The sequence below is a fragment of the Bombus affinis genome, chromosome 9 (assembly GCF_024516045.1).
Source record: "Bombus affinis isolate iyBomAffi1 chromosome 9, iyBomAffi1.2, whole genome shotgun sequence".
In the NCBI taxonomy this organism is placed as follows: Eukaryota; Metazoa; Arthropoda; class Insecta; order Hymenoptera; family Apidae; genus Bombus; species Bombus affinis.
The window spans coordinates 2,381,740-2,404,312 of record NC_066352.1 but is presented as its reverse complement, the minus strand read 5'-3'; the positions used below and the strand labels follow the sequence as shown (position 1 = coordinate 2,404,312).

Below are 22,573 nucleotides of genomic sequence, written 5' to 3'. Positions count from 1 at the left end.
TTTTCAATTCTCACGTACAACACACATGCAGCACACATACAGCGATCGTGCCGAAACAATGGCGATTTCTCCTATTAGGGTCTCTAGTGAAAGAATTACCTTGATCTCCAGTCGATTTAAATTTACTTACAATTCGATTTTCTTAATCACGTGCAAAGCGAAACAATCACATGTTTGTTTCATCGGTTTTTGTTTCTTCCCCAGTTTTAGATTCGCCAATAGTACAAATATAACTTAAAGTATAGCGTAATTTACGGGTAAGCCTGACTCAGATATGATCTAGACCTGACCCAAACAGTAAATATTTTTTATGAGTTATTTAAGAAAATGAAATTGGCGTTCACCAGAAAATAGAGATTTATTCGATTCGATTCGATTCGATTATCAATTATCGATTATTGGAACTATATATATATTTGGAAGTAAAAGCCGATTATTAAAATGACAAAGTTTAAGAGTTTGCGACGATTTCTCTCTCAATTGTTTAATATCTGATAGACAACTAGATAAGAATGAGCCATGTTTACCAGGAAAAGACTGAAAATGTACCTGAAACTCACCCCTCCTTCGAAAATACATGTTGCGAATTCTAAGACTAATTAAGTTTTAGAATAACTAGTATTGTGTCTCATCGTTTTGATAAAAAGAATAAAGCAAAGTAATAATAAAAGAATACATCGACAAGGACGAAGAAGATAATTAAGCGATATAGGTGAAAAAAGGGGTGATCGATTCAAGATTTCAGCGATCCTTGATATGTCCCGAGATGTTTCATCAGTATTTTGTATTAGATCGATCCATCTTCACGTCATTTTAACGAGTGTGCTAAACACGCGTATCTAGTAAACTATATTGTTACTAGAATTGAGAAACTAGCGTAGGGACGTTCTCATCGCACCGATAACATTTATTCAACGATATGCTGTTCTTTTATCATTGATACGAAGGAAAAGATCGTTTTAATTGGATAGAATACACGTTTTTTTATAACAATAATTTAAAGGAAATTTTAATTCGAAATATTAGAAATGAAACGCAAAACATGGGTGAAACTTTGAGAAATTTTAAGAGATCGAATAAGATTGCATTCGGAACGCGTTCCGATATGTTTTTGTATTTTAAGGATTGTTTTCGTGTCGTGATACTTGATAATGAATTATACCGTACATCGCGTATAGACAAAGAAAGATTAAAAATAATCTTTCGAGAACAGTGCGTTGTCTATACTGGTCTTAATAATTAGAAGGATTCGTGATGAAAAATGAAAATAAAAGTAACAAGAGGTAAAGGAAGGATCGATCGAATAGATGTCAGTATGAAACTGTGTATATACGTATTGGTTTTGAAAGTTTCTACAATTGAGAAATAATAAAAATTGTGGATATTAACGCAGAATAGAATGGAAAAAGGTTTCTCGAGAATAGAATCCGAGTACGGGTTTCATTGCATTCTAAGTTAGATAGTTGCTTAAACGATATGTTAGAATGTATATGTAAACGATGGAAAACGAAGTATGACGACCCTTATATTAAATAAGTTGTGTTAGCGACTTGCGATGCGTCTATCACAACTTATTTTAAAGTTATATTAACACGTTGAACACACTATTGTTCACTGATTAACTATCCAATTGCTAATCCAATTACATATATATTAAAGTACATGCAAAAGAATGAAACAGATCAAACATGTTACTACATATTTAGACACTTGAAGACGTATTATAGAGAATATAAAAGGCTTTAGTGTATATATGTAGTTTTGTAAAGTATTAATAATGTATAAACCTGGAAAAAGACGTACAGCGTTGAATCGACGAAATATATTGTTGATATTAATCGAGGCCGATATGAATTACAAGTTTTCACTGTAAAATCGAAATTCAGTTGACACAATGCGATGTGTACACAAGTGCGCAAATATACATATAATGTGCGTGAAGGGAGCTGTTGCATTGAGAACATTTGCCACATGTATTTAAATAAATGATCGTTTCGTTAAATGTAACTGCATTTACGCGTACGAAGGTATGTATGCGTATACACGCATATGCATGCGTATACATAAAAGCAAAGAGGATGTTATTCGTTACATATATAATATGTGATACATGCGTAATATTTTAAGCTGTCAATAGAATGTCCTAACACTAAATATACTATAGTGAGATTAAAGTCTGTGTTCTCTTGAATATTCCTAACATCTCTCCTCTTTTATCTTTTTTATCGAGAACAATCGAGGGTAGTGACAAGTTTCCAAGCTTTTCGTCTCTTCTTCGAAATAAAGATTAATCTTAAAAGTAGTCGTACAAGTTTTTTTAATCATGCCTATAGGATATGTCGTATATTTGTAATTTCATACATAACGAGTTTAATTATTTAATGCTAAATAAACGAATAATAATAAAAATACAATTGAAACTAACAATACTAACGATAATGATAACGCACAATATTGTAACGGAGCAAGTAATTTTTCTTTTTTACTCCTTATTCTAATAAATATTATGTATATTTTCAATAATATTATATAACAGGACCAAACATTATGTAAATATTTATTCATCGCGTAAAACACAAGTGGGAAAGATTATCAAGAGATTATTAGAATTATCAAGCATTAACGCTAGATCGTTACAAAGTAAATGGAATAGCTCCCGTGGACGGTGTGGCAGTTTTTCGATAGATATCAGTCATATTTCTATACATAATCAAATGTCAAATTCGATAAAATTACGACATAGATATCATTTTTGCGTCATCATTTACAATTGTTTAGTTAAGTTTCTCATTCGACGATAAACGTCAAATATGGACATAACAGTGTTCTAGTTATTTCTGCCAAAATTGATAAACATTATCGAGTTACAATCATTTTGTTAATCGTTAATCGTCGAATCGTCGAGCTAAAGCTTCACGATACAATCGCTTACGCACCAAGTTGTCTGCGCGTAACTGAAATTTGCTTAATAACAGCGACAACGTTGAGAGGGGCAATTGGAAGGGTATACTAAACACTTATCCATGCAATAAACGCTTGCACCATCTTTGCCAGCAATATCTCCAATCGCATCACACAATTCCCTGTTAGAAACAAAGAATGCAATTTTTTATGAATTTTTTAATAAAATTTCTCTTGTCGATAAACTAGCTGTTCTTTGTTAAATAAACCAAGGGAGTATCGACGAGCGCACGAATCATCACGGTATAAAATAAAATAAATTTCTTTGATACAAATGGAAAATGTAAATACCATGTATTAAGTTGACAAAACTGTGCATAATAAAAATATGCACATTTATATATATGCTATTGACTGAATTGGTTTGACTTAATATTTTAAGCTGAATAGTATACTTGGTTAAAAAGATTTTTATAAGACAGTGTTTGCAACATATTCCAAGACGATACATACCTACGTATGTACAACATGTAAAAAAATTATTTGTCAGACCATTATTTTACACCATTGGATCGATGAGGATCTACGGAAGAAGTAGCCGCGAAATTGACCTTTATCTTCAGATATCGAGTCAAATTTTGTTTACTGCGTCATATTCTACTCGCTTAACGAGGAGCAATAATTTATGAGGAGTGGCTGCTTTTTTTGCAGATGTGTGTGCACGTCAGTACGCAGAATATGTAATAATCAGTAACCAAACTAATGTAGAATAACGTTACGGTGGTCTTGACAAATAATTTGCTTACAGCCTGTACATGGAAAGAAGATAAGTAAGGAAATGAAAAAGTTGCGAACATTTGTTGAGAAATTATCAAATACGATCGTCGCATAATTATTACAAAGTGGCCAGCAACGAGGTACTCCAGTTAAGATGAAATTCTTGATTTAAGTATGCCGAACTATTATTTCACCAGAAAATGTGTAATTATTATATGTACGAAACTCGTTCGCGATAACTTACGGGCATTGACAAATAGCTGCTGGACAATTTGGCGGATAGCGAAGACAGTTGGTTTGACACCAGTCATTCATTCCTGGTATACGCCGATAAAGAAGAGTGGACATGCATACCTGAGATCTACGATTGAAACGACCGGTTAATAAATTTTGCATCTGTTAATTGCAGATCTCCCCGATTAAAAAAATACTGTAATTACCTAACGACAAGCGGAAATATGTTATTTGGAGAACGATAGTCCTTGTAATAGAGCAAAAAGGGATTGTCCTGCTGTACAAAGAGAGGCGGTACTCCGGCTGTGCTAGTAACGATGCTCACATCAGCGCAATTTCGAAACGTCTCTGGTCTTCCACATCCGTTAGCTTCGGTTCCATTTTCACAGGTGCCCCACATATTACCTAATGTGTATGTATAATAGCATTCGTAATATTCATAGATTGCAAAATCAATTAATCAGTTGCTAACGAGTAAAAATCTACGTTCTCGACGTTACTCAAATACCGGAACACGGTGCTATTACATTTTAAAAACAAATGAGACTTTTAAATATACTGATTTTTGCCATACATACATATACATATATACACTATAGATAGGTTCAAATAGTTTTTCCTCAAATTCGGAGGATAGTATATAATTGCACTAGAACTAATTATAAGTAGGTATAATGAAACTGACGTAAGCAAATATTTATGTAAAATATAAAAATACAAACCAGTGTAATAGTTCCATTGTATCACACACTGCGTACAGGTAACATACGGTGGTAAAGTTACCTTATATCGAAATATAGCTTTTCTTTCAGTGTCTGGAGGTATCTCAAATCGGACGTCTCGGGTTCCGGATATATATAACGGATATCTTAAACAACAACATGTTTCGTATACAGTATCAGACTTTTGAAAGAAGGCAATCGTAATATGATTATAGATATTATGTCCTAATGTGAAATTTGTAAAGACTTTACTGTTACTTAGTAACTGTTACTATCGATGAAGATGTTGCCAATCTAGTATAATGTAGTAGCATCTAGTACATTAATAAAACGCAACTATACCTAAAACATATCGGCAAGCAGTTAGAATAAAATATGAAAATGTAGGAAAATGAGCATCGTAGATTTTAAGTATATTACAGTCTAATTGTAATTGCATATTGTAAGCTGTATAATTAACAACAAAGAATACAATAAAAAATACAAGTGTAAAAATAATATAAAATTAATGTACGTATTTCGTATAACATGTATATGTAAATGTTTTTCAAAAATTTGCTCAACCCCTATCATAGTTATCCACGCAAGACGATTGTTATCGTTGTAATATCCTAATTTTATTGATAATTATTAACTAATTCATTTTCACATACCTATTCTACAAATTGGTACTGATAAGTCAATATCGTTAAAAGATTTTGATTACCTATCAAAGCATTCTTGGTTTGCTATGTGCCTTGGATTGTTATTTGGACAAAGATACATTTCAAATCTTCCTAAATGGTTGGCTGTAAGCTCGATCTCGACGTCGATATCCTATAGATTTGAACGATATATTCGACTCCGTCATCGATCGATCTAGCTTCGTTATAATAAAACATTCGAGACATAGAGAAAGAGAGAGGGAATTACCTGACCAACCGTGTAATGTCTAACGATAGTGCCCTTTGCGTATTCGCCACCCGCCTCGTGTGGTCTCGGCTCTTTCAAGTGATAAGCATCACCGCACACTCCACACTGGCCTTTATTCTCCACCCATTGCACTGCAAAGATAATAATTATAATCTGATTATTACCTGATAATGCCTGCCAAACAATTGTCACAAGAGATTCGTGGTTGCAACGATATTGAATCGACGCGAAAAGTCGATCTTTCTGAAAAGCGATCAACTGACCGGTTTCTACATCGAGCTCTTCAATTTCTCTTAAACGTAACGTTGTGTAATATGGTATAAATTTCAATGTATTCGTTCATCGTGTATGTATAACAGGATTCTATACCGTTTATCTCTCTCAACCCGCTATATCAGAACAAGGTAATCATTATAATACGACGAACCTGCATAACCTCCACAGAAGAGTTCATTGTCATTGTAATTTACAGGATTCGGATATCCAAAACGCCACATACTATTCCGTGCAGGTGGGTCCATTAAACGTCCATGACCGTTTACATAAATGCAAGTCGGAACCTTTAAAGTCATTATTTTGTATAACTATAAATATTTCTGTTTTATTACAGACAAAATGAGGAATATAAAATATCAAAATATTAAAAATATTATACAATATCAAAATGAAACAAACTTATTTTTATGATATTAAATTGAATTGAATTTAGTTGCGAAATAAATATGAAACACATGCGCAGTAAAATCGCATAATTTTTATATGCATTATCATCGATTGAAATAAACGTATTAACTTTCATATTAATTGATTAAATTTTTTTAAGAGTTAAATGAAACGAATTGGCAGGTATTATATGTATAGATTCGTATACGTATGTGAACAAATGTGTACACACGTGTATCTGAACAATGTTTGAACAATATCTGAACAAGAAACTTACCTGAAGAAAGAAACAGGATAGTACAAAAAATATATTGCGATACCGATATCTGTTAATCATGATCACCTAAAATAAGATTTACAGGTCATAAAATAAAAAATTATTTAGAACGTTATTTCATACAGGGTGATTCATACATTTCAATACTTCAGGGAATAAACCTCCATAGAAAAATAAGTAAGAAACGACGTGCGAACACAGTACATATATTCTACGTACTTTAATTTTCGAGTTATAGGCGATTAAAGCGAATGTTCCAAATTTTCGCCTTCTTTTCTTTTTATGGTAAAAACATTTCTTAATAGCACTTTCGCAAACTGATGGATAGGATGAGATGGATCCATTGCATGGCCATCACGATCTAAATCCGGATTAAATCTCCACAGCGCGACTGTCGGATTAATACTACCACTAATCCAACTCAGCTTGAAAACTAAGGTCGGGCGGCGGGATATGTATGCATATACCTCACAAACTAACGCCGACCGCCGCGCAACGCTGCTATTCTTACGTATAGGAAAAAATTATTCAAAATATTGAGCTTGACAACTTCATCCGTATTTTCGTGTACAGATTTACCTCCTGAAGTATTTAGATGCATTTATGAATCATTCTGTCATGATTATGAATCATTAATCCCCCTCCCCACCCCCGCCTCCTCTCTCTTAGGCTCTCTTCCCGTTGAAAATGTACCATAATTACTAATTTAATTAGCCAAAGTTCTTAAAATATACAGACTGTAGCAGATCACATGGACAAATGATTATTCTACATGCAGAGGCAAGTCGAAAGTCCAGAACAAAGTTTCTTTCTTCGAAAAAATCAAATTTCTATTGGAATGATAACAATGATGATGTAACAATAATATGATATCGCGCTGGTAGATCGTAATACCCGTATTAACGAATCAAGCAAGATGTCCTTAGCACTGTATTCATCGAAACGGTTGGGGTTGCGAAGGTGTAGAGATTTCAACTGTTGGGAAATTTCAAAGAAGGTCTATTTACATATGACAATTAGTTAACGAGAGTTCTAATTATGCCGTAAAATTCCATTTTGATTTACAATGGGATTATTTATGTTTCACTGGAAAAATAAATGTCGTAGAGATGATTGTGAATAAAGTTTAGACCTTGAATTTGGTAGTAGGAATAAAAATCTTTCGTAAGAATATACAAGATATTACTACATATGCGTATATAGCGAGAAGCGCCAATCAGATTGAGTTACAATTGAAATGAAATGTTTATCGTATCGCGATATCGACATTTTTAAATCAAAAAATATTTTATGAATCAAGGGGATTGATAGAAAAATGTAGATAGGTAGATTTTTCTCATACACAAGATAAATTTGCTTTTAATTATCATGCTTAGACGAGCTTTTAACGAATTATGTCTTTATGAACATTTATATTTCATCGTGAATACGTATTTAGCAGCATATAAATTTTTCTGTTCTTTTCTTAAAACAAAGATTTTCTCATTTGCGCTACTTCTACTTTTTCTCACTTCCTTCATTTATTTCGTAAAAAATTAATTTTATTAATATTCGTTTTGTCGATAATTATTGCGAATATTTTTATTTCAATTACTTCAAGATATTTTATCAAGGTCAGCATTTTGAATAACTATACATATATAACTACCGCTCGGGTTTAGTTTCCCAAGTATTCGCAAAAATCTTAAATCTTTAAGATTTTTCTTAAATCTTTAAGATTCTAAATCGTTACATTCTGGAGTAGGCAACCACGTTTTTGTATAACCCAATCTGAATATAATCTATTGATGAGAGAGACAACCATTTTTAATACTGTATAAAAGGAGGATCAGTGAGTTGTACACAGCGTAGATCGGAGCGTTGGGGCAGAGAGTGGTTTCTGGTAACGTTAGAATGAAATCATTTTTTATAAATCGGTTGTTGTATGAAATGTTGCACATTATTCTAATCTTCAATTGCTGAAAAATGCGGCAAATATACTTACCGCCATTGAGAAGTTATTTACAGAACAAACATTTATAAAATGAATTTATATATATGTACTATAAAACATAAATGGCTTCATAACTTAGAAACTAAACTCAAGTAGCGGTTACACGTATGGACAAAAGTTATTCAAAATGTTCCTAAAATAATTTTAATTATCACTTTATCGTACACGCTTATTCGCTTCTATAACGTCTATTTCGTTATTTCTATACGATAGAAAGTTGTGTGCTTCTGTCGTTTCGTTGTAAGAAATAATAATTCAGCACAATAATAATCGCATAGGTACAGGTGAAAAATACGTCTTTCAAAGATTTAATGTCCACGGTATCAGAGCTGTGTCTACCATCGTGTACGTATAGTATATGATGATCATTAAATTAAAATATCGAATGAAATTAACATAAATTTAGACTGACATTAAGCCGATCGAACGTTAATATCTTTGCGAGTCGACATGTCGACAATTAATAGTCGAGTTTAAAAATCTATATACACACGTATCTAAAATTCGATACCTTCTAGAGTACGGTAAATCAAACATCATAAATGTTGAACAAGCATACTTTTGTTGCTATTATAGGATGTAATTTAATCGTTTTATAAGGAAATATCGTAGCAATAACATCGTAATTTCAAACAGACAAGACGACAGATGGGATAATCTAAAAAGTGTTGCCAGCTTTGCTATAACATACATGTTTATGCGCAATTAACATTCATCGATATTATATTATTGAACAACAATGCTCTCTTTCTTGAGAATCATACGCGAACAAAACACGATAATACGTAATGATAGAATGATAGAATAAATGTAAAATACTCAAAAACGTTAGAGACCATGATTTTATTAAGATTTATAAGTAACGACAGGTTTAATATAAAATAATCAAACGTATCAATCTGAAAAAGATAATGATAAACGGCATAACTGGTGATTAAAACTTTTTCTATCCATATATGATGAAATCGATGCCCTTACACGGAATCGTGCAAAGTACCTTTCAATTTCAATATTAATTTATCGTTACGTTTGTCTTTTATCAACGGAATTCGATGACTTGAGATAAATCGGTGTGGCACCTTTCTCCGAAACGACGAAGGTTAACCAGCCTTTTTTTTCATTCGTTTTTAAGGAACTTATGTCTCTTATCGGACCCTGGAATATTTTTCATGTCGCTGAATGACAATTTAAGGTTACTGCTTTGTAAATTATTTTCGCTGGCTATTTTCAACTCGATTGTACTCTTCTTTGTTCCTGGCGAAAGATAATCGAAGAGTTGGGAAATATTTCGATAAATACACAAAGAAACAACAAATTAGGAGGGATATTATAAGTTTGCTAGTAATAATCAGTTAAAATTTTCTAATGTCTACGTTGCATACAATGCCTCAGCCGATGCGATATAACGTTTATTATCCTACAAAGAATTATGTGTGCAAACAGTAACGAGTTTGATTGCTACGGTTAATTAATATTACGATGGTATCCGATAAAATAGTTTGAAAGCTATGAAAAAATTCGAGGATACAGAGCCTCTCGAGTAATAGAATTACCCCATTGCATAATTGCAATATGTATAATGCATTATCGAGTCATAATGTATACATATACTAATACATATAATAATAAACAGAGAAATCATTTTTGGTCACTTTGTTTGTGATTTTTTAAACGAAATTACATCCCGTCGAATGTAACCAACTATCTGAATAATAGAGTTTCGAACAGTCGAACTTGCGAAAAGTCTTCGTAGAAAGTAAAGCAATGAAAAAAATTGTATAATCAATTAGTTTTCGAAGCAAATGATTCAGATCTCTGAATGATTACCAAGCGATCCAATCACGCGTCTGACAATCAAAATGCATCCTATCTCGTCGTATATTGAAAAATAATTTTAAAGATACTGCATCTTGTTATACATATTATTATGGACCTAACATCCTCTACTCGACCATTTAAACCAAATCAATATCAGTAAATGGTATACATATCGTACGGTATAGTAAAAAATCATCAGTGAAATATTTCACGATAAATGGATATATCGTTTAATGCCACTATTTAAATAAACACTATCGGGCATCATTTAAGCTTGCTTTCGTTTCAACAAACAAAAACACATAAGAAAAACACATTAGTAATATGAATCGAAAGGAGAAATCACTCGCACAAACGATAATTTCTTAGCCTTTCTTCTCAAACTTGAGAAACTTTTTTAACGATAAAAAAATACGATTCGATCGGAGAGCAACTGAATGATTACAGCTAGTATGACGTAATTACAATCGTGTACTTTGTAAAGTTTCAATTTTATTTTATTACCGAGTATACGTAATTACGATTCATTGTTAGATAATAGAGATATATAATAAATAAGTTTAAACATCTCGAGGAAGCAACTTGTCGAAGTTCGTTGTAAATTATGGTAAAACTAAGGTTACGAAAAAGAAATATATACGCGTTAAAACAGGTTGATGACTGTTTCAACACCAAAGAAAAATAAAAGGACCATGAAGCGAAACAGGAAAGCCATGACAACTAGAATCGATCCGGGTGAACATACATATATGTATGTATATACATATATAAATATATACATATATACATATATACATACGTACTTATGTAGTTCTATCAGGCAATTTAAAAAGTACATTGAGAAAAAAAACAGGTTCAACGGTTTCTTCGTTTTTTCTTCACATGTATGCACACATAATGAAACTATCGAAACTTCGAATTCGGTAAGAAAAAAAACATGCATATAAATAACATCTTACGGTATTTCGTTACGACCAACATTCGATCTAGAATTTGACTTTAATTTGACTTCTTCAAGGACGAATTTATTAAGGCTAGAAAAAGGTTTATAATTAAATTTTATTTCTCAATTGTATTATATTCATAAATATTATACAAGATAGGTAATATTATAAAATGGTTTGAAAGTCCTAATTGTAAGAAAACCATGTATACGGGTACTTACATATAGTTATTATATCTTCATATCTTTTGGTTTTGGAATGATGCCTAAATTAAAGAAGTTAACGGATAACGTAGCTAAAATACATTTATTTTTTAATATTACAAAAAACTACCTTTTCAGAAATCAAAACATTTATAACTTTTATTTAAATATACAATATAAAACTATGTAGTAAATTTGGAAAACTGAAAATATCTCGTATACAGTTTCAAATGACATACATGCATATATATATATATATGTCGGGTTGACGTTAAGATTAGAGTTGGGATTAAGGGCGTGAACCGAATCCCCATTGGCATTAGACCTTATCATTATGCAATAGAGGAGGTAGTTACTAGTGCAAATATGATTATGATAGAATTTGACAAGTAATCGCGATAATTAGATACTCGAGAAGCTGGCAATGATCCTAGGCTCAATAACGAATCCGCGATCAACGGGATGGCGAACTTTATCCTTCGTGAGTGTCTAAGTTGTACTCGAGGTTAATGCACAGAGCAATCACTACGTATCTGAGAGTTACTTGAATCGTTGTTGATATCATACAGAAGAGTGACTCTCCGTCACGGTGACGCTGCCGAGGAAAACTATATAGGGTGTGTCTAAGGGCACGAGATCATCGGATTCGTGGAGAAAAGTCTTCGTTCGGAAAGTGAGGGAAATTTGCGTTACTGTTAATTGGTCAATTTCCATGTTGGTGGTTAGGGAAGGGTGCTAGCGAGAAGCGTCGTTCGTGAGAAAAATAGATTTCTCCTATTTTCCCGTAGTTGGAACGAGGACTGTTTGTCCGTTTGAAGGACTTTAGTTAAATAAATCTTTGGATTTATAGCGGGTCCTCGGGCTAGCTGAACATGTACTGTGGAGACGCGTCGATATCTGGTAATCGTCTTACTCGAAGGACAAATTCTGCGTGTAGCGAGCCATGGGACAGAAATCGTTGAAATGTTTACTGTCGTGCATCGCCCCAAGTATTTCTTTTAAGGAGAGCTATAGAGTTACTTCGTGCCTTTGTTAGACAAAACGTTCATCCCTTGACCGCGGCAATCATAAATCTCAAATAAATACAGTCAGATCGAATGACAACAATTTCTTAATACGGCTATGGTGGAATCTAGATTATAGTATTAAAGGGTCTTCCCAAAGTTCCAAAGGGAAGGCTCCGGTGTTCTTTCATCTCCGACATATATATATAAAATAAGAATGTAGATATAGACAAACAAACTTAATTATCTTAATATATGAAAAGATGGACTAATCTAGTCTTTGGTCTTGTAACTAGAAGAAATATGATAATTGCGTTCAACGTTTCGCAAATAATCACATATTTTTTAATAGCTACAAAACTTTGGCAAACTTGTCACATCTATAAGTTGTATCCACGATAAAGTAAATTATAAAAATTATCTATGTATATCGTCATAAACAAGTATAATATTGGTATACTTTTACAGAATTTAAAATCTCGAATAGTACCCTGATGTTTTTCTTATCCCATTGTACGACTTATGAAAAACGAAAGCAACTTAAATTATTATCGAAAATTTCAGCTTAAAATCTAGTAGACAAAAAAGAACATCTTTCCCTAGATCTCTTTAAGTATTACGATATTAATACGATATTAATACGATATCGATATTATGTTTACACATTTATCATGGCTTTCTCTCAAATCTGTGAAATAAAAAATAAGAAAAAGATATTTGATCAGTGTTGCAAGATAAACTGTCGAAACCTGTTATTTTGTACGGATAGATAATAAATCCGAGTTATGGAAATTGGAGCAAATGGAATAGTAATCGAATCGTGGAAAGAACATTCGAAATCTTCACTCGTAACCTTCGCACGTTCGAAAGATAACAGAAAAGAAAAAGTTGGAGGATTGTGGAGAGAAACATTGACTTTTTGCATTGAAAACATTGCTGAATGTTGATGATGGCTAAAATTTGGATACACGTATGAATCGTGTGATTTATCGCCGATATAATTTTGTATGGTTATGTGTTACGTTTCAATTCGCTCAAATGTTTCATTAATAACGATAATTATGATATTTGTTTTACTACCATTATTACTTCCTACCCTTTAATACGCTGTCCCTCTTTTCTCTCATGCGCCAGACTAATTTTAACAATAAGTATTCACATATTTTGGCAAGTACATACATATTTGTACTTTCTAATCGCATAATAATAAAGTTCATCAAATTCATTGTATGTATCGACATAACTACTTCTTCTAATTTTTGAAACAATATTGGAGGGATTCGTCAATGTTACAAGTAACATAATATGCTCGTCGCGGTTTCTTAATTGAATTTAAAAAATCTCACCTAACAAAATTATTACACATGATAAAACATTGTTATAATCGTTTACAAAATCCTGGCATTGCGTAAAAATGTTGTAAATAATGTCTTCTTTTTCTGGAAACTTTTGAATATTTATTGAACGCAACTCTCGTGGAACAACTGTTTCAGGTGACAATAGACGGTGGATAAAAGATACCGAAAGATAGAGACGAACAATGAATTACAGCTCATCCTTTGAGAATTTGAAATCACTCGATCAATGATTCTTTCGTAAAGGTATAAGGTAAGGTACGCCTTCGAATAACCGAATCGTATGTCATAGAAAAATTTATATCATATTCCAGATGTATAAAACTTTAAGCACGTATTAACATATTTTCACGTTTAAATATGAAATTTATGATTCTAGAAAGATAATTTTTGCTCGGATAAGCGTCTGCCTCTGATCTTTGCATTAAGTTAATTTTAACGTCAAAACGGTATCGAAATCGGGACAAAATAGCAAAAATGAGAGAAAGGAACGACGGTTCTCTTCAGTCCAGGTTTCAATCAAGGTTTCTGCCAAGGTCAGAGATAAAATAGAAATCCAAAAACATTGCTTTCTTAGTTAATGGAGAATTTTAGTTTGTTAATGGAAAGAAAAAATTCGGTCGTGCAGTTCTTAAACAGGATAGACGACACTTTATTGGACGTTACCGAATGTTAAATGTTTCTGGTAAAAAATAATATTATTAGCGAGTGATACACAGATACTTATACGTACAGCCATCAGACATAATTATCAAATAATTTTGCAGAATAATATAATATATTCGAAAAAAGTTTTGTTCGTCGATATTGAAATTTTCGTATTTCCCGCGTACGAGCCGTCTTTTCCATCGAACAGGTTGTCCAGTGACATCGACGTTCGTCGACTCGAATGTTCGAATTTTATAGCGAGGAACCGCTTTTGACATTTTCTTCCGGGTGAAATTACTCGTGCAGATCGTAAAATAAGCAACGTGCAATCGGTACCGCAAGAACGGGAGGATACTTACCGGTGGACGCGTGATCGGAATTTTAATATCGATGGCCAAACTATAGGTGAAAACTGTCTAGGTCACTCGTTTACCAAATTAAGGGAGATGTTCTTTGGAGAGATTTCCTATTCGACAATCACTTTCAAATTTTCTCAACTATCCACTACGTTGAAATGTTGAAACATCGAAACGAGAGAAACGTAGACTATTTAATGATAAACGAAATGAAATCGACTCGTTCGAATTTTTTGTGCAAGGTGTGTTAATTTGAATAATTGAATGAAACGTACAGAGAGGCAGCACAGTGGTCGCGATGTAACGCAGCCGAACGAACAGACTCGAATGCGTTGGCGCGAACGAATAGAGCTCATACGATACAGCGTGGGTTGCCATAGCCGAAAAACTTGACCACCACCACCAACGGTATAATATAAATTTGCTCTTGGGAGCAAAGGACTAACAGGTGTAGTTTCTAGCCACATAATATTAGAATAATGCGTGTAACAAAGTAACGCTCGAAAATCCATCGAATAACTTTCTTTCAACTTGAAGATCGTCGACTTTCGAATCCCCGATTAGAGTTTTAAAATTTACAGAGTCTTTTTACATGTTAATATGAGATCGAAATATCGAATGAATTTAAAATGCATCAAATTAAACACGCCAAACTAAACCCATTTAACGCTAAAACTACCAAACTGACAAAATATCTTTTAAAGTTGTACTTGTAACTATCAAAAACAGGTAGGTACTCTTTTGGAAAAATTAATACTGATTTTTATTGAGACGAGATCTACGTATGTGTAGATAGCATGTACATGTATATCGATTTATGTATTTTCATTAAATCACTTTCATCGTAACTATTTTAGCACAATATATGTATCGTATCAAGTATCTACAAGTCGATAATTTTAATACAGTTGTTTAACAAATTCAATCTTTATAAGAAGATATTCAAACTACTAGATACGTAAAAATCTTACAAATTACTTATATTTTACAAAATTTTATATCGTGTATATAAACAATTAGTCTAAGAGCAAGCTGATGTTTGAAAATTTACTTGTTACACTTTGCGAATTATGAGAAAAATTTAAGAATGACAAATTTTAACCTACTATCTTCTTAACTAATTAACGTCTCCAATAGTTACTAATCGATAGAGTTATCACTCTGATATGAATAATTAATGGAACGGTTAGAATAAGTATGATATAAATTGTATAGTAAGTAGATAGCAATACGATAAAGTAAATATGTAATGGTAAAGAGGTCAGGAACGATGCAAATATTGGTACAAGATTTTCGAGTGTGACAGATGAAATTGGCTCTGCATCGAAATTAACCTCATCTCGTAACAAGCCAGTTTCGTAAGTAACACGCGGTGCATTAAGAAAAGCACAGAAATTTTACTTTCACTTTCGTTATTCGGTTAGTCGTTATTCGCAACAATTGACAGACCCATTTTTATTCGTGGCACGAAACGCAATGGCATTTTAAAATCAAGCAAACGTTAACCGCGCAGAGGGAAAGCCAACTTCTTGGATATTTACGTAGCCATCTTTCTAGTTGATATTAGTACTAAATAATAATATGTATATCTAGCGTTATAAAATAGAGGGAACCTGTAAAAAATCGTATACATAAGTGGGGATTATCTTTAGGTCTATCTACCATTTAATTTAGAATCGTTTATCGAATTAATTTTCATAATCAACGTAACACAACAAATATATTGTTCAAAAGTCCGGTATACTGTTCGATTTAGCAATAAAACGAAATCTATTCCATCTTCCATTTGCCTCTTGAGACAACCAGCAAAGAAACATTTAAAAAGAAAATAAATTTGACACATTACCGACACTTTTGTGTTTCGTCGACTTTTCAAGATATCAACATTAAAAAACGGATCTCCGTTAAGACAAACTTTATCGATACAACGAGTAAACGATGCAAAATTATTTAAATAAAAAACGATTCGGATCGTTTCATTCGATCATAAACTATAATTATCTAAACGTGATGCGATACGATGCGATACGATGCGAGTTTCAATCACGAGAGTACCGTGGATCCCGCCATTAGCTTTAAACAATCGTGAAAGTTCGTACATGTCCGTATTCGTTCGAAGACGTCCTGCAGGGATGAAAGTTGGACGTTGCAAGCATTTATCGATAGTTAAACGTACTAATCTGTAAGTGTGTGTCAAGCGCGTATGTGTCACGTGTTGGTTCGTTCATTTTCGTTGTTATCTTTCAACTAATACTCGAAAAGATTGAACTCGTATCGTACAAACAAACGATATTACATCTCGCGCGACATTTAGTTAAATGTTCGCGGTCAAAGTGAAACTAGTTCGTGAATGTTCGTACAGTCTCGGAAACGATGAAACATTTCCTGCGCAAGGATCAGCAGAGTGTTATATCGGTGACCAGTCAGAATCCATCCCTTCAAAGGAGCGTTTCATTCGGCGTGAGTCTCCATTTCTCGTGAAATTTAACCTTTAGGCCAGTGTTAGAATACCAAACGCAAGATGCTCGCTAACAAGTGTCAACCAGCGCTCTTTACTCGAAAATTTTCACGGCAGTTATTCAAAGGTACAATCTATTTTTACGACCGTATTTTTCTCCATTCCGATAACTTTGTCTCCATGTCCATTTGTTTCATCCATCCATTCTTTGTTTCTTTGGTCTTTAACAACCAAATTGAAACGATGCGAGAGAATAGAGAGATAGCTAGCAGCCATTTCGGACAGTAAACCAGTCCAATAGACTTAGAAAATCGATAACTTGCTCTCTCCCATCAATTTCCTTCTTTTACGGTTTTCTCTACTATTTTCTCAAAATGATTATGTTACATTTTTTCCCTCGTTGCGACAGTAATCCTTCGCAAAGTATACACAAATAGTACATAGTATATACGAAAACCTGATCGATTAAAAACTTAATTTAACAACTTTATGTTAAACTGAAATCATCTACATTTCCCAGATTCCTCTTTTAACAACCACGTGTTTAATATTTTTCAATAAACTATGAAAATAGGCAAAAAAAAAGGGGGAAAGAAACAGTACCAAAATGTAGTAGAAACTTGAGTTCTGCCCACGAAAGTTGGTCGAATTCAGTATCGTTTATTCGACAATTATTTCAACAAATATCACGTTTATTATGTATATACACGTTTCGTAGTAAAGGAGATTGAATATACGATGATCTTAAAGCCTCCATTATCCTTTCCTTAACCTTTAAACTTCTGTTATGTACTTCTTTCGTATCTAAAAAAAGCTATCTACGCCCATTTCACTTCTTATCTTATCAAAATCGAGAATATCATACAATTGAACGAATCGTCGATGTTTGCACGTGTGAATTCATCTTAAACAGCTATAAACTTGTTTATCAACCTTGTACGTTTAGAAATAAGTTCCAAGTGTAAATAATTGCTTTTGATGGACAATTTTCATGCAAATAAATCGACATTGTTAAAAATTTAGTTTTAATTCATTTGTGTATAGCAAAGACGGGAATGATCGCTATTACAATGTATAATTAATCGACAAAGTATAAAAACTTGTACGAAGCGATATAGATTATTTAAACATCGATTTTACGTTTGATTAAAAGGATAAGAAAAAGAAATAAAAATTAGAAAAATATTTTCGGCATATAACATTCGCGCTTCGTGTTAAAACAGCTCTAAGTATAGGTAAACGTAATAATAAAGTAATATTTGTATAATATATTATACCATATTCGTCGAAGCAACGTACGGAAAATAATCTTCTAAGTACACAATGGTTCCGAAATTTTCGGCGATACAAAATTTATCGTTATCAGTTATGATAAAAATTGCAAAAAACACGAGTTAATTGTACGCAATAACAACGATCCAAGAGTAGGTATTATAACTGATAAGTAAAGAAGAGATATCAGCCAATTCGAAACTCCAAACGAACCCTTATAGATGAGAAATTGATTTATTCGAAGATGATTATAATTGTGAGCTGAACGAACGATGGGCACGTCGTTGCTGGTATAAATGTGTTTGGAACAAAAGCACGTCAATACGACAACCAATTACTCATGACTGACATCAATAAAACTAAACGCTCAATCTATTAAATCGAGGGTTGTGAATAACGTGATTGAAGTCGATACGTTACACGTTACGCTAGACCTAGACTACTTTATAACGAATCTTCTCGTCAATGAAATATTACATGATATTTTACATTTGATATCTAAACAGAAAAAATTAAAACATATCGAACATGACCATATTTTCACCTGAAAAACTAATAAATAAACCGAATATTTTTATACATTTATGTAGTATCGGGGCCAAAAGGCCTAGGATATCGGTCGAACCATAAACGATGTCGCAAGAGCCGAGACGTCGTCGATCCTTCAAGTAGTTTTTTTAGAAAAGGCCTACGTGATCCTGGCAACGGGCCTTCGCAAAACACAGGCGTGGTGAGGCTAAGAAAAGACGAAAGGATGCTAGCCCATGGGGTGTTAGTTAGTTGGGAAATCGGATAGTGCGAGTTGAGAAGCGAGTGTGAATCGGGGAGTTGAGAGCCGAGTATGAGAATAAGACGTACGACAGCATTGTAATCAATTCGTTGCTTGGAATATCATTTATTAAATCAAAACATCGTTACTTGTCCTTTCCTCTAAGACCCATTTAGATACTACATTTATAAATATGCAAAAATATTCATAATATTCAAAATTCACATTATGATATTTAGATGATGAAACGAGCACAGTTTATATTCTCCTTTTTACTTAACAATACTAAGTTAGTATAGGACACTGAGAATTTGTTGAAACGAAAACAAAAATTACTTGTTTATGGAATCGCCTAGGGTATGCAATATCTTGGGAGAGATGCTTGACCGTATCCGTAGAGGAACCAAAAAAGCCTATGGTAACAACAGAAATACCAGGACCTCGATCTCGTAGTTTATTGCAGGAACTCACTTCGATGCAAGTACGTTCAAAATCATCGAAATATTTCAAATATCTTTTTTTATTTAATTTATAACATTGGACATATATATGTCGATGATCATCTACTTTAACTTGTTGAAAGAAACCTACTTACATTTGAAGAGACATTTACATTATTATTCATAACCTAATGTTTTAAACACTTTTTAGAAACAAACGTAATAAGTTATTATATTTGAGTAATCAAATGAATCATGTATTATTTGTAACGTTTAATCTTCTCTAAATATGTATACTAGAGATGAAATGGGTTACATGTTGAAATCTGACTGCAGCAAGCCTCTTCCGTACAATTCTTCGCCGACTACGAAAAATCAGTAGGTAACTATATAATGGACGTCGATGGGAATATTCTGCTTGATGTTTATATGCAAATTTCGTCGATGCCTCTGGGCTACAATCATCCAGCTATGTTAAAAGCTCTCGCTGATCCGGTTAATCAGGTAAACGGAATATCTTTAAACGATCCGTTCTTTATTTTAAAATATCTATCTAACTTTATCGCATTAATACATTCGACACATTACGTGTAGAAAAAATATAGAATTAATAATAATATTAGTTAACGAGTGAATAAATGTTATTGAAATATTACATGTATGTACACATATTGCACATCAAACAACAAAAATATATTGATTTACATTTTTAATAGAAAATTATAGCAAATAGGCCTGCGTTAGGTGTTTTTCCTGGAAAGGATTGGCCAGATAAACTGAGGAACATTTTGCTACATAAAGAGGTATGCGAGTACCTTAATGATAGTTATACTTAGCTGTATCTAATCTTATTGCCTAATAATATTTTGCAAATATATAAATGGAAACATCTTGATGCATGTATACGATTACGATTGTGTAATTTATGTAACTTACGATATATTTACTACGTAATATACAGATTGCCCCACCAGGATTGTCTCACATCACGACTATGATGTGTGGTTCTTGTTCGAATGAAAATGCATTTAAAACAATTTTTATTTGGTATGCTGAAAAACAAAGGGAAGATGCTCCGTTCACGAGAGAGGAAATGGAAAGTTGTATGATGAATCAAACACCTGGTGCTCCGCGATTTTCGATACTTTCGTTCAAAGGTAACTAACTTATACTCGTATAAATAGGTAGATAAGGGTGTTAAATTGCTTATTTACATAAACTATCTAGCGATTTCCGTGTTAAATCAATCGATAAAATAATATCGATATCGATATAGGTGCATTTCATGGACGAACATTGGGATCTCTGTCAACAACGCACAGCAAATACATTCATAAAATAGATATTCCAGCGTTTGATTGGCCCACCGCGTCCTTTCCCGTATATAAATATCCCTTAAATGAAAATATCCGAGAAAATCAGGAAGAAGATAATCGATGTCTAGCCGAAGTAATTAACTTTTATATTTGTTTCCATTAATTATCAACGATAATGTAATTCTCTAATTAGTTTCGTTTGATTCCATAATATGTTTTTTATTACCGGTTATTTTATTACCAGGTAGAGGAATTATTCGAAAAGTACAAAACTGAGAAGAAAATTCCAGTTGCTGGTGTGATAGTTGAACCAATTCAGGCGGAAGGAGGTGATAATCACGCATCTCCTGAATTTTTTCAAGAATTACAGCGTATAACAAAAAAAGTATTAGTTCAAATTCAATACGGCAAACGTTATCTATTATATATTTACAATTTTCAGATATGTTATTACCATTACTATTACTATTTCAGCACGATGCGGCATTATTAATCGATGAAGTACAAACTGGGGGCGGACCAACAGGAAAAATGTGGTGTCATGAACATTTCAATTTAGAATCTCCTCCAGATTTGGTGACCTTTAGCAAAAAAATGCAATTGGGCGGCTATTACCATGTCAAATCTTTAAAGTAAAATTGCTTCAAAGCTGTTCGTTGTTTTACAAGATTTGTCATCTGCTCGTTCAACATATCCCATACACTTTACAGACCTAAGCAATCCTACCGTATATTCAACACCTGGATGGGAGATCCCAGCAAAATGATATTACTCGAAGCAGTATTAGAGACGATTAGGAAGGAAAATCTTTTGCATAGGGTTACGACTGTTGGCGATTATATGCTAAAACAATTGACGAGTTTGCAAAATGAATTTTCCACGATGATTAATTCGATACGTGGACGTGGAACGTTCATTGCATTTAACTGCTCTTCGCCTCAATTACGGGATACGATAATTAAGAAACTTTTAAGCAAAGGTATGATAATCATGTAACTAACATCCATTGATTGCAATGACAATTTTTCTAAAACGTTATCATTTACTTAGACATTAAATCGATTAATATAATAAAATATAATAGACAAATTTTCTAACTCTTAACGAGCAGGTATTCAAACCGGTGGCTGTGGTACTTCGACGATAAGATTAAGGCCTGCCTTGACATTTACGGAATATCATGCGAATATATTCTTAGATACTCTGCGATCTATATTAAAACAATAATAGATTTAAACTGAAACTGTTAAGTGATCCTATATACTTTCTGCTGGAATGCAAAATCTTTGTGGCTTCCAAAATCAGGTCTTCCATTAAAAGAGATTATACGTATAATTTTAATATACTTATACACAGTATAACAGAAAATATATATGAAATACATATTTATATCATTTTGTATTCATTTTTGTATTAACTTTAATGCATCTTATAATACACATAATATAATAAATGTATAAATATTATTTACATTTATGTAAAAAATTTGATAATATTATAACACATAACAT

General features: G+C 32.8%; 2 protein-coding genes and 1 long non-coding RNA gene across 8 annotated transcripts; 2 read left to right on the top strand and 1 right to left on the bottom strand.

Moving 5' to 3' along the window:
- Positions 1-1,854: 1,854 nt before the first annotated feature.
- LOC126920073 (uncharacterized) lies at positions 1,855-15,183 on the bottom strand. Of its 5 annotated transcripts, none has more exons than XM_050729999.1 (9): positions 15,083-15,183; positions 6,487-6,552; positions 5,974-6,106; positions 5,547-5,677; positions 5,341-5,450; positions 4,635-4,780; positions 4,119-4,317; positions 3,923-4,039; positions 1,855-3,083 (listed from the first exon to the last, which is right to left on the bottom strand). In XM_050729999.1, exons 1-9 carry the CDS (start codon positions 15,161-15,163, stop codon positions 2,966-2,968), a joined length of 1,101 nt encoding a protein of 366 aa, XP_050585956.1. In that variant the 5' UTR covers positions 15,164-15,183; the 3' UTR covers positions 1,855-2,965. The 5 variants fall into 5 exon arrangements, with proteins under 5 accessions (XP_050585956.1, XP_050585955.1, XP_050585953.1 ...); XM_050729998.1 differs by lacking the exon at positions 15,083-15,183 and adding an exon at positions 14,811-14,991; XM_050729996.1 differs by lacking the exon at positions 15,083-15,183 and adding an exon at positions 6,624-6,890.
- LOC126920079 (uncharacterized) lies at positions 4,202-5,139 on the top strand. Its single transcript, XR_007711881.1, has 2 exons — positions 4,202-4,324; positions 4,725-5,139. It is a non-coding gene; the product is annotated as an uncharacterized LOC126920079 (long non-coding RNA).
- A 1,876-nt stretch (positions 15,184-17,059) lies between the features above and the next one.
- LOC126920339 (4-aminobutyrate aminotransferase, mitochondrial) lies at positions 17,060-22,451 on the top strand. 2 transcript variants are annotated; one of them, XM_050730552.1, is made up of 10 exons: positions 17,060-17,392; positions 19,663-19,787; positions 20,083-20,250; positions 20,463-20,549; positions 20,708-20,903; positions 21,023-21,195; positions 21,307-21,447; positions 21,537-21,694; positions 21,773-22,041; positions 22,174-22,451. In XM_050730552.1, exons 1-10 carry the CDS (start codon positions 17,329-17,331, stop codon positions 22,287-22,289), a joined length of 1,497 nt encoding a protein of 498 aa, XP_050586509.1. In that variant the 5' UTR covers positions 17,060-17,328; the 3' UTR covers positions 22,290-22,451. The 2 variants fall into 2 exon arrangements, with proteins under 2 accessions (XP_050586509.1, XP_050586510.1); XM_050730553.1 differs by lacking the exon at positions 17,060-17,392 and having other exon boundaries at positions 20,047-20,250.
- The last annotated feature ends 122 nt before the right edge of the window (positions 22,452-22,573 follow it).

What these genes read in the sequence shown, in the direction of transcription:
- LOC126920073 (XM_050729999.1), bottom strand. Translation starts at nt 15,163, where the DNA reads ATGAGCTCTATTCGTTCGCGCCAACGCATTCGAGTCTGTTCGTTCGGC. An exon ending in CTTCTGTGGAGGTTATGCAG is followed by an intron (nt 5,678 to 5,973) that starts GTTCGTCGTATT and finishes TTATCTTTGCAG; the next exon opens with TGCAATGGGTGGAGAATAAA. An exon ending in ATATTTCCGCTTGTCGTTAG is followed by an intron (nt 4,040 to 4,118) that starts GTAATTACAGTA and finishes TTTCAATCGTAG; the next exon opens with ATCTCAGGTATGCATGTCCA.
- LOC126920339 (XM_050730552.1), top strand. Translation starts at nt 17,329, where the DNA reads ATGCTCGCTAACAAGTGTCAACCAGCGCTCTTTACTCGAAAATTTTCA. An exon ending in AGGAACTCACTTCGATGCAA is followed by an intron (nt 19,788 to 20,082) that starts GTACGTTCAAAA and finishes ATCTGACTGCAG; the next exon opens with CAAGCCTCTTCCGTACAATT. An exon ending in ACATTTTGCTACATAAAGAG is followed by an intron (nt 20,550 to 20,707) that starts GTATGCGAGTAC and finishes CGTAATATACAG; the next exon opens with ATTGCCCCACCAGGATTGTC.